We start from the raw sequence: 12143 nt of genomic DNA, 5'->3' as shown, positions 1-12143 counted from the left end.
ATTTAAGCTTCCTAGAGTGTTAATTGCAACCCAGCTCCATTGCTAATCAAAAAATTGGACGTTTTGCATGAAAATGCTGCTCTAATTAATTCTCAGTCATAAAGCAGCCCGGTTTTAATAACCCCTCCTTGATTGGGCAGCCTTTGAAGAGGCCATGTCGCTAATCCGCTGCACGGGGACAAACGCACGCCGTGGAAATCAGGAGTGGCTTTGCAGGGGCTGGGGGAGCTGATTGCTTCAGAGCTGGCAAAACCCTGAAAATCCCTGCTCTCCCCCAGCCCTGCCCAGGCTCAAAGCCAACTGTGATCCTGCTCATCACGACAAAAACAGAGGTGTGACAGGAAATTCGGGATATCGCATCAGCTCCCCCTTCTCAGCTGATTTTTCCGCTGGTTTATTCCCCGTCCTTCCTTAAGGAATATTTTTTTAACCAGCACAGGCCACTTGTCACAACGTCTCCTTTAAGCAGACACGAATTCTGTTCCCTCTCCTCCTCCCCAGCACTTCTGAGTGACAACACACGATCATCCCCACCTCGGAGAGGTGCCGAACCGAATTTTCATTATCCCAAATGTCAGCTTTGGTTTCTGTCACTGCTGAGCACAGCTGGCTCCCTGCAGCAGCCCCTGGGTGAATCCAAATGGAACAAGGCACCTACAAATAACTGCATTTTCCCTGGACCTGGCCTTACACGGTGCCCTTGTCATATCACATCCTGCGTGCCTCTGCTGCTGTTTCTTGGTGTCAAAAATCTTAATTAGCAGAGTGTCTCGTTGATTTTCTTTAATTGCTTAAGACCTTATGCTAAGGAATTTTTCAGGCTTGGGTGGAGAGCGGATGAGCAGCAGAGTGGGGAGTGACATAAATCCACTTCCCAAATTTAGATTTGTGTCTCAGGGGTATTCAAGGCTTTCCATTAATCACCCAGCCAGCAAGAAAAAAAAAATCAGTGGATTTTTTAATTCTAAAAATTATCCACTATAATTTATTGTGTTATTATACCAGAGCTTTGTTTTGCTGCCACATTTGCCATCCTTTGCCAGAGGTGAACAAACTGGAAGGTTCCTAAAATCCCAGATTGGTTTGGTTGGGATTAAAATCATCCAGTGCCACCCTTGCCATGGGCAGGGACACCTTCCACTGTCCCAGGCTGCTCCAAGCCCCGTCCAGCCTGGCCTTGGATATTCCAAGGTGTGGAAGTGCTCTTCACTTCCAGCTAATTCCAGCAGTTAAGTGCTGCATGTTTAAAACCCACAAGAGCCTCCTGCATTAGATTTTTAGTTTATAAATAAATTGATGTAATACTCTTACTATTCCCAACAGGAAAAAAAACTATGCAAAAGTTCTGGGTATTTAAAATCACATCTGAAAAACTGAAACTTCAGAAACCCAGAATATTTTAAGGACCCTTCCAACCAAAGCAATCTCATTCAATTCCCCTCCTGTTCCTTCACAGAAGCAAGGGGAATTTATCCTTTTTTTTTTTTTTTTTTAAGTAGGAAGAAATGCACCATGTCCCTGGAATGCTCTGGACAGAAACAACCTAAATAACTTCATAAAATAATATTGAATTTTTGCTGGTTCAGTTCAGCACACAAAATGTAGTTGGGAGGGTTCAGCTTTGGGACACACATTTCATCCTTTGTTCTATGAAAGACTTTCTCCATGAAGTCCGGTGACTTTTTTCCTCCTTTCCTTGTACAACCAGCCCTGTCCCAAATTCCAGCAGCAGAGCACAAACTCAACCACAAGGTGCCAAAGCAGCAGGATCAGAGAAAGAACTTTTCATTAAATCCCCAAACAAACAAAAAGGGAAAAAAACCAAAGATTGACAACAATCCAAGAATATTTTCTATCCTTCAATGTAACAAAAGCATTTGTAGGAGTGATTCCTCAAGGAACAGCACAGGAGCATCCTCCCGAGTGGCAGGGCAGCCACTGTTTGACTGTCTATAAATCAATACATTCAATAATCAATAAAAACCAGTGGGATCTGAGTGTTGGTGTTGTAATTCTGATCCTACTCCTGCTCCCATCATCCTTCCCTGGACAATCCATCCCACAACCACATTCCCAATCAAATCCTGCTCCATAAAGCCACGGAGAAGTTGCATTGCTGCAGAAGTGCACTGAGCTTACACGGGGGGGAAAAAAACCAACAAGCCTAAATTTTTGGAGGTGCTGAGCTGGTGTGGAGTCCACAGGGAACCACAGGAGCTCTGGAGCAATTCCCATTCCATGGTCAGCCCCAGGTGCAGGACAGGGCAGAGCTGACACGGCTGTGACTCTGAGTGGCACCTGCTTGGAGTTACCAACCAAACCCAACCTCAACAGAGTGCACAATTCCTAAATATTTCCCACTGAAGAGAAACCTGTTCTGGAAGCCAAGTGCAAAAACCAGAAGAGGGGTGGGTGGTGAAGTGGCAGCTGGGATTCTGTGCCATTTGGAGAATCATGGAATGCTTTGGGTTGGGAGGGACCTTAAAGCCCCTCCAGTGCCACCCCTGCAATGGCAGGGACACCTCCCACTGTCCCAGGCTGCTCCAGCCTTTCCTTGGCCATTCCAGGGATCCAGGGCAGCCCCAGCTGCTCTGGCAATCCCAGCCCAGCCAGGAATTCCTCATTCCCAAGATCCCATCCCTGGCTGCCCTCTGGCAGTGGGAGCCATTCCCTGGGTCCTGTCACTCCAGGCTTTTCCCAAATTTCAGCTCTCCTGGAGCCCCTCCAGGCCCTGGAATGTGCTGGAAGCTCTCCCTGGATCCTTCTCCTCTCCAGGGGAACATTCCCAGCTCTCCCAGCCTGACATTGGATCCATCTCCTCTCCAAGAAATTCATGGACCCAGGGGCTTCACTTGGAATCTCAGGAAGCCATGAAGGGTCTCCCTTCCCTTTCCTCCCTTTTCTATCCCCATTTTCCATAAAAATCCCTCAGGATGAATCCTGAGTGTTCCAAATCCCAGAATCCTGGACCAGTTTGGGTGGGAAGGGACCTCAAAGCTCATTCCAGGAACACCTGCCATGATCTCAGGGTGCTCCAGTCCTTCCTGGGACATTGCAGGGATCCAGGGGCAGCCCCAGCTGCTCTGGCAATCCCAGCCCAGCCAGGAATTCCTCATTCCCAAGATCCCATCCCTGGCTGCCCTCTGGCAGTGGGAGCCATTCCCTGGGTCCTGTCCTCCATCCTTGTCCCCAGTCCCTCTGCAGCTCTCCTGGAGCCCCTTTGGGAGCTCTGAGCTCTCCCTGGATCCTTCTCCAAGTGAGCATCCCCAGCTCTGTACCAGTCTAGAAGGAAATATTTCACTTCTGTACTTGCCCCCACCTTTTTTTTTTTTTAAATGACAGTTGTCAGAGAATTTGTGTGGCCAACTTCAAGGGAAAAACACATGGCCAAAGTCTTTCTCCTGCAATTTCAGTGGGATGAGACAGAAGAATTCCAGCTCTAAACCACTTGCAGCAGGTCCCTTTCTCCCACTGAGGGATAATGTGAGCTTCATGCTCTGCACTATTTCAGTCCAAATCAAAGGGGTTAATGACAAAGCATCACTCTGATCTTCACACATTTTGAAGGCTATTTAAATTAAATTCTTATGTTGAAAAGTTAGCGTGAGCTAAACTTTTATAAATTCCTTTCTTTTCATGCATATGTTTCTTTGAAGATCTTTTCAGGAAAAAAGATCCCCTAACAAGTCACCTTCCCCCTGCTGCCACTGAAAAATCATCCCTGTGGATAAGGCTGTTGGGAACAGAAACTGTGCAGTGTTCACAGAAGACAGAGTGTCACGTGCCTGCTTTCCACTAACCTGATTGAACAATTAAATTGTATTTCTCTTTAAAAAGGATAAAAAAAAATATATATCTATAAAAAAATCCAAATGCAGATCTTGCTGTGGTCTGGGATTCAGCAAGATTAATGAGCAACCTAAAAGGGAACAGCAGCTCATAATAGAGACAGAGGTTACTGCATTTTTAACGTGAAGTTCAAAGGGAAACTTTTCTTGATGGTTCAACGGCAAAGAACCTCAGCAAAGTCATCTCATCTATTGTCCCCAGTGCCTCCCCACACTGACTTTTTGTCACCTATTGCATCATGTCCAGGCTCTTCCAATTCAGCTGCAAAGGGCAGCAGGATCTTGGCCCTCTCCACACTAATTCCTGTTTTGTCCTTTACTTCTTTGTCAGCTCCTGGGCTTTGTTCTTGCTCACCCCACACTCCCTGAGCAGCTCTGCCACATCTTCCTCTCCTAGAAACGCTCCCAGTGTCCTGCTCATCCCAAATGCTGCCCCAAGATTTGTCTTGTATCCCTAAAGAATCACTTTTCCATGAAATCTGACTCCAAACCCACAACAGGAGCTCCTTAAAACCCTCAGTGCAACAGCAATAACCACAAAAATCCCCAAATCTCAGCCACAAGGCACCTGGAAGAGGAAATGGATATGAGGAGGATCAGTTCTGTTCTCTGCTTGTTTTTAAAGCCACGTGGACAGCTGGGAATGACAGAAGGCAACAGGACTCATCCCAAAGGGACAGAAAATTCTGGAGCGAGTGTTGCAGGCTCTCTGATGGCCCCAAAAAGCTCAACATTCTCAACAGCCACAAAATTCTTGGCTTTGAGCCCACACTTGTCCCACACAGTTTGTAAGAGAGCTCATAACTAAGGAAAGGAACTACTTAAATCCTTCTGGAATAAAACCTGATAATGGGATGGAGCATTACCCTCACCCCCCACTGATCTGGGGGACATCTCCCAGCCAGTCCTGGACATGTGACACTACTGAAGGTGAGAACCTGAATCCCAAAAGGCAGAGAGAGCTGGGAGCTCAACACTTCCCAAGTGTGTAAAAGGTGGGATCCCAATTTAGATGACAGGTACCTCCACTTCCCTTCATTCCCACAGGCTGTGGGATCAGGGGGTGGGCAGCTGTCACCCCCAGGTTCTTCCTTCTCAATCCACCCAAAAAGATTTCTGTCTGAGGTTGGAAGTGGGGGTGTGCATTCTATTCCAATCTGATGGGGCAGTTCTCTGCTGTCCATGGGGCAGTTTTTTCCTCATCTCTCCCACAGCCCATCCTCCCTCCAGGAGATCTCTGCTGTCCATGGCCACTGAGTGTCCCTGCATGGCTGAGAAAATTCCATCATCCATGGGGAGATGCTCTGCCCAGGGGAGGAGCCAAGCATTCCTACCTGGATCCAATCTGACCTGGGAACCCCACAGCAGCCTTTGCCCCCTGCATTCCCAGAGGAGCAGCTTCCTTCCCCCTGAATTCCCAGAGGAGCAGCTTCCTTCCCCCTGCATTCCCAGGGGAGCAGCTTCCTTCCCCCTGCATTCCCAGAGGAGCAGCTTCCTTCCCCCTGCATTCCCAGAGGAGCAGCTTCCTTCCCCCTGCATTCCCAGAGGAGCAGCTTCCTTCCCCCTGCATTCCCAGAGGAGCAGCTTCCTTCCCCCTGCATTCCCAGAGGAGCAGCTTCCTTCCCCCTGCATTCCCAGAGGAGCAGCTTCCTTCCCCCTGCATTCCCAGAGGAGCCCAGGCCCATCTCCCCCAGCCCTGGAGCTCCAAGGAAAACTCCCCCCTTGTGCAGGATCCTGCTCCAGCAGAAGCACAGCTGGCACTGCAGGAGGGCTGAGCCCCCCTGGGATGGGGCTGAGCCATCTCCCTGACCCACAGGGGCTCAGGGCATTGCTGACTCTGGCAGGGGGTTGTTTTCTTTTTTGTACCATTACATTTGTATTTTTAATTTTCTGAGAAAAGAACTGTTATTCCTATTCCCATATCTTTGCCTGAGAGCCCCTTAACTTCAAAATTATAACAATTCAGAGAGATTTCCATTTCAGGGGAGGCTCCTACCTTCCCTAACAGACACCTGTCTATTCAAACCAAGACACTCAGAAATCACCACAGAACCCTGATCATCAGTGCTGAGATCACCTCTGGAGTCACCCAAGTGAATCAAGCTGTCAAAAGAGCAATCTCTGCCTCTCGAGGCTTTTTCTCACACCCTTGTGGGTTTAAGTTGTCACTGAGGACAGGTTATGAAAGGAGGAAGGGAACATGAAGGCATCCAAAAATTCTCTTGCAAATTATAAAACATTCTCAATTAAAAGCCAGCTGAAAATTATCATGGACAAGATTTCCAGGAGAAATTCTGCCCCAAATTCTGTAATCACTGTAATATTTGAAGAACGTGAATTATCTTCCTGTTATGATTAGCCCAGGAAGAAACTGGAAGAGATGATACAAAACAATTTTAGTCCTGCTGTACGTGATCATGGCAGTCTTAGGATATTCCCTTGATTCTGCTGCCAAGCCTAGCCACTGGATAATTCAGGAAAAACAAGGGATTTAAATGATGCCATGCCTGGAGCAGGGAACACTTCCTGGGCACACACAGCACTTGCCATGGGCAAAATAAATCAGCAAAAGCAGCCCAAGTTCCCAGATTTCACCATCTGCAAACACTCTGCAGCTCCTCGAGTGTAGCAAACACAAAGAATTGGTCACTTCAGTCCATCCAGCTTCAAATTTGAGCTCAGCTCCCAAAGCAATGCAGGGTAAGTATCACAGTAAGGAAATAAATTGCAGATAAATATCCAAGGCAGCTCCAACACACAAACTCAGTGTTCCAAGTGAGGTTGTTTGTATTTCACCTTTTGTTTTATAAATATTTTTTTAAGACCTCAACCTCCAGCTGAGAAAATAAAGAGAAACCCTTCACAAGCACATAATAAACGAGGGCTTAAAACCTGGAGAGGTTCAGGGCAGAGATCAATACCTGCCAGGGGCTGGACAGGATATTCCAGCTCCTGCAGAAGGGAATTATCCAATTATCAAGGATCTCTTTCCATACCTTGCAGCTCCCCACTCCTGCTGTACAGCTCCCTCCTCTGCTCCCTCAGGTAGGCACTCATGCTGATGGCATGGGATGAGGATTCAAACCTGGAATTCAAATAATTCAGTCAATTTGAGGCATTGGAAGCATCTTTCTTATGAGCACCACTCAGCTTTTAATAATACAAAAATATAAATGCACTGTTCTCCTGGGAATTAGGGAGCATTCAATTATTATTTATTGTATGGCTCTAACAATCCACAAGAACCAATCCAAGTAATTTCCAACTATTTCTGCCCCATCAACAGGATTTTTGGCACTTGCAGTCAAAGGCCCCAAACTGGGTCCTGATCAGTGACTGAGGACAGCTCAATGTCCCCATGACCAAAAGTGTCCCATGGTCAAGGGCTGTTGCTCCAGGCAGACATTTCCCAAAAAAACCCCAGCCCTGGGTGTTGGAACCCTGGTTACTGAGAATTTGAGATTTTCTGTGCTGCCAGGCACTGACCCCCAAGAGAACACTGCATCTGACCTAAGGCCATAGGAAAAGCTTCCAAAATTGAATGATAAAAGTAAGATTATAAGTGTATAGTTTGGATAGAAGTGTGTAGTATCACATGGTGGAAAACTTCAGAGTTTAGGGTTTTAGAATACAGTAATATATATAAAGCAAGATAGAAGTTTTAGGGCAGAAGCTGGTCCTTCTTCTTACCTTCTTCCTAAGTTTAGGTAGTATTGTGTAATTAGATAAAAATGTCCTCATTACAAGCAACAAGTAGTTAGTTATTGGGTTAAAAGAAATAATTTAAGTGTCATTTCTTAATTAGACAGTTTATTCTTAAAAAACCTTGTAAAATGAGACATATGTCTTCATTTTTAGCTTATTAAAATGAAGTACTACAACACTCACAGCTTGTGAGACTCTAATATAGATAAGAACTAATAAACAGCTGAGTCTAAATAAGAAATATATCTCACACATTTAATCCTGACTATAGCAGGAAAAAAAGAAGCAAAAATGCTCATTTTCTCTAAGTGCCTGGATGGGCTCTGGGGGCCAGGGAGAAGGGAGTTCATGGTGGGGACAGAGCATCTTCAACAGCCCCAGTGGCCATAAATGCCTTGTGGAGCATGAGCTGGAGCAGAGACTGGATAGAGCTAAAGAATAAATCAGGGATTTATTAAAGGATCTCCTCCATGGATCCACCTTGGGCAGCACCAGAGCCCAGCCAGGGCTGCACCCAAATGAACCAAAATAGTCCCAAAACAAACCCAAGATGAACCAAAATGGTCCCAAAATGAACCCAAATGAACCAAAATGGTCCCAAAATGAACCCAAGATGAACCAAAATGGTCCCAAAATGCACGAGCGCTCCCGGGGCTCTCCCTGGGATCAGTTCTGCTCCATTGGCACCTTGGAGTTCATTCCCATTCCAGCTCCAGCCCATCAGTCCCACCCTGCTTGTTTTTCTCTCTCCAGCCCACGGTGTTTGTGCTCCTGGGCTGAGGTTTGGATCATTTGTCCTTGGTGCCCAGCTGGAGCAGGAATTGTTTTGTGTCCCTGCTCTGTGAAGCTCCTAACTACACACTTAAGCAGCACAGAATGTGAAAAATATAAAAGCTAAAACCTGAAGCACTGGACACTAGACTTAGAAAGGAAACTTCTGTCACAAGAAGACCTCAAGATGCTGAGGATTTGCTGAAACACTCCTCATTCCCTCCCCAGTCCCACAGCTCAGGAAGATGGAATCGGCCTTGGTGCTGCCCAGAGGGACACTGGGAACACGAGCATCTCCCCAGAGACAGGGGGAAAGCACCTCACAGCCTTCCTGGGCACTAGTGTTAAGGTTATTACTATTAATGAGGCTTATCTTCTTTAATTTGGACTGTGAGTGTTAGTGTTATTGCAACTAAACTAATAACTTATCAAAATACTACAAACCCTTCTGATTTTTAATTAAATGAGCTGTAAATTCCTGACTCTGTGTTCCCCACATGCTTCCTTCTGGCTTCAGGAAGACAATAAGAGCAGCATTATCCCACAGGCCTTTCCAGGCACCAAACCCAGATCTCATCCCTTCTCTTCCCACAGCCATCCAAGCTTTTGTGCCCCGTTTCCCTTCTCTTCCCACAGCCATCCAAGCTTTCCTGCCCCATTTCCCTTCTTTTCCACAGCCATCCAAGCTTTCCTGCCCCATTTCCCTTCTTTTCCACAGCCATCCAAGCTTTCCTGCCCCATTTCCCTTCTTTTCCACAGCCATCCAAGCTTTCCTGCCCCATTTCCCTTCTTTTCCACAGCCATCCAAGCTTTCCTGCCCCGTTTCCCTTCTCTTCCACAACCATCCAAGCTTTCCTGCCCCGTTTCCCTTCTCTTCCACAACCATCCAAGCTTTCCTGCCCCGTTTCCCTTCTCTTCCCACAGCCATCCAAGCTTTCCTGCCCCGTTTCCCTTCTCTTCCACAACCATCCAGCTTTTCTCCCCCATTTCCCTTCCTTTGCCACCTCCTTGAGCTGCCTTTCCCCACTTCACTCCTTGTAACTCCCCCTTCCCAATGCTGATCCTCCCACAAAGCTTTCAAAACATTTTTGTTTTCTTTAGGATTACACACAAATACAGCCAAGTCTGATTTATTGGGTGTTCAGCTCTTGCTTGTACAATTCACTCCTGTCTTATTTCCTGAGTTCCATCTTGGAAATCTGAGCTGGCAACCTGAGCATGCCCTTGGCTACTTTTGGGAAGAGAAGAAAGCCAGGTTTATGATGGCACGAATTATCCAAATTCCCAAACTACCCTTCAGCTGGAGCTTTCTCTTTCAAGCCAACACTGCAACTAAATAATTTTTTTTTTTATTATACCTGTTTTAAAGATAAGTTTTTTCTAAATACCAGTTCCTGATTTCCAGAGCGCAGGACACAACTTCCCTCTACTCTTTGAAGATATGACTAGCTGAAATATTTAATATTCATTAAATGAGTTCAGTATTTAATCCTAATTAAATGAGCTCACAGCTACCACAGGGCACAGCACCAACACCTGCATCCCCCTGTGAGCAAAACACGAGGTGGAGCCCTGCCCTGAGAGACTGCTGAGGGATGAAATGCAGATTTTGTGGTGACAAGAGGCAAGATTTGGACAGAGCTAATGGAAAGGCAGGGAAAGGAGCCTGGCACAGAAAGCATTGAAGATAGGAGGGGAGACAAGAATAACACTCCATCAAACACGTACAAACCTCAGTGGGCTGAGAAATCCCATTTCAAGGGAGATTTCCATAGATATGGTGACAGCTGACAGATAAGCAAATGAGAGATCCCAATAAGTGCTGCTGTCTCCGCTCGGTGACAGCGCCAGGAGAGGCGAGGGATGCTGCTCCCACGAGGTGATTCACCTTCCTTGGAACAATTAGAGCCACCTCCTCGCTGCTGACAAACTCTACCCAGCCTCAGCCTGCTCCAGGTGAGCCACAGCATCCTCATTCCTCCAACTGAAATCCCAAACCCCAAATTTGGGTCATTGTACACCCCGGGACAGACATGGGATGAGCAGCCCTATTTCGCTCCAATAGCCACCTGCAGGTCAGGGTAAACTCCAATGGAATTCTCAGACCAAAACAGCCATGGAGGGGTTAAAATAAAAGGGTGAGGGGTAACAATCATGGGTTGACAGGAGAAGGAGGCAACACTTCACCTCTAATAACAGGAGGTTGCAGGAGAGCTCATCCTGGGAGAGCAAAGCGGAAGGCTTGGAGTTCTAACTGGGATCTCAGGTACTATGAGATGACATCTACTGGGAGCACAAAACAGCACTTTTAGGTCCTCTCTGTAATCCTCAAGAGAGTGGCCAGCACAGGTAGGTGGTGGAAGAGAAGAAAATTCCAGCACAGCTCCCCCAAAATCCAGGTGTGACTCTCCTCTCCCACCAGCGCTGCTCAGCAACTCCTCACTCCTTATTGCTGCACAAATTTCCTCTCCCAAATCCTTCCCTTGGCCACTCAGCCTCTCTCATCCTCCTCTCCCTTACACTCTCCTCCCAACCACTTAATTCTTTGCAGCCTGACTGCTGAATTAAAGGAGTTAGTGACAGGATTAAGTGCTTAGTCTATGCAGTAATTACACAGTTATCTTAATTCCCTTTGTCCAGTGCCCTTTATCGCTCCCTCTAACAGCTCCTGGATTTACCATGGACAAAGAGAGGCAGAATGGATCACTCCATGCTCTTGCAGCAGCTCCTGTAATAGGATTCCCAGTCCTGGAATGAGCCCTGGGAAGAGCTCAGCTCTAAAACCCAGCGCTGAATCCAGAACAGATCTTCAGCTCCGGGCATTAAATCCCCACCCCAGAACTTCCACACCTCTCACCCTGTGAAACTGCAATTTCCAGCAGCACTCCAGGGACCAAAGGCAGCTTAGGCACAGCTTTAAAAACGCCTGCACTTACTTAAAGAGAGGGTTCTTGGGTCTCTGGGGTTTCTTCTTGGCGAAGAAGGCGGCGAATTCGCGGCCGGAGCTGGCGTAGCTGAGCTGGGCCGAGGGCTCCGAGGCCGTGCGCGTGTTCTTCATGTCCAGGTACTCGGTCAGCAGCATCTGAGGGGAGGAGAGAGCTCAGCACAAGCCACAGCACTGCAGTCCAGAGGGCCACCATCCCCAGAGTGTCATCGTGCAGCTTCAGAAGGCTGCAAGCATCTGCCCTGGTTGTCCTTCAGCCCAGCCTTTTGTCCCCTCATGTTCATGCACTGCACCTGTGTGCCCACTCAGCACACCTGGGCACTCCATGGCTCATTACCTTTAATGCTGCTCACCTGCTCCTCACAGCTGCAGCTCATTAGGGGTGAAGCTCAGCCACAGCCCCACCGCAATCACCACAAACTCTGCACCTACACCTTCCCACCCAACCATTCCATGATGAGGTTGAAGCATGTTCTGGTGATGCCTTAAAATTTTAGCGTTTGTATTTTTCAAATCCTGTGCTGCATTAGTGTCACACTTGAGACAGCCACAACACAGTGTCACCACACAGTATCAGAGAGCTTCAACCCATACAGAAGAACATTGTGTCACTTCAGAAGGCTTCAAACCTCAGCCCTTGTTGTTCTCCAGCCCAACCTTTTGTCCCCTCATGCTGATGCACTGCACCTGTGTGCCCACTCAGCACACCTGGGCACTCCATGGCTCATTACCTTTAATGCTGCTTACCTGCTCCTCACAGCTGTACCCGTTACTGTACAGCTCCTAATTACCACAAACTCTGTGCTGACACCATCCATCCATCATCCATCCATCCATCCATCCATCCATCCATCCATCCATCCATCCATCCATCC

General features: G+C 47.3%; 1 protein-coding gene across 2 annotated transcripts in view; it reads right to left on the bottom strand.

Annotated features, from left to right (window-relative positions):
• The window catches only part of EXOC4 (exocyst complex component 4), a 318541-nt gene that overhangs the window by 209232 nt on the left and 97166 nt on the right, over window positions 1-12143 (bottom strand). For both annotated transcript variants that reach the window (XM_077783706.1, XM_077783707.1), the window contains exons 8-9: window positions 11261-11406; window positions 6845-6933 (exon numbers count right to left, since the gene is read on the bottom strand). In XM_077783706.1, the coding sequence (XP_077639832.1) occupies window positions 6845-6933; window positions 11261-11406 (235 nt within the window). The remainder of the gene's footprint in view (window positions 1-6844; window positions 6934-11260; window positions 11407-12143) is intronic.

The sequence above is a fragment of the Lonchura striata genome, chromosome 5 (assembly GCF_046129695.1).
Source record: "Lonchura striata isolate bLonStr1 chromosome 5, bLonStr1.mat, whole genome shotgun sequence".
NCBI classification, from domain to species: domain Eukaryota; kingdom Metazoa; phylum Chordata; class Aves; order Passeriformes; family Estrildidae; genus Lonchura; species Lonchura striata.
Note: the sequence above shows the minus strand (reverse complement) of the source record. Positions and strands in the feature narration are given on the sequence as shown.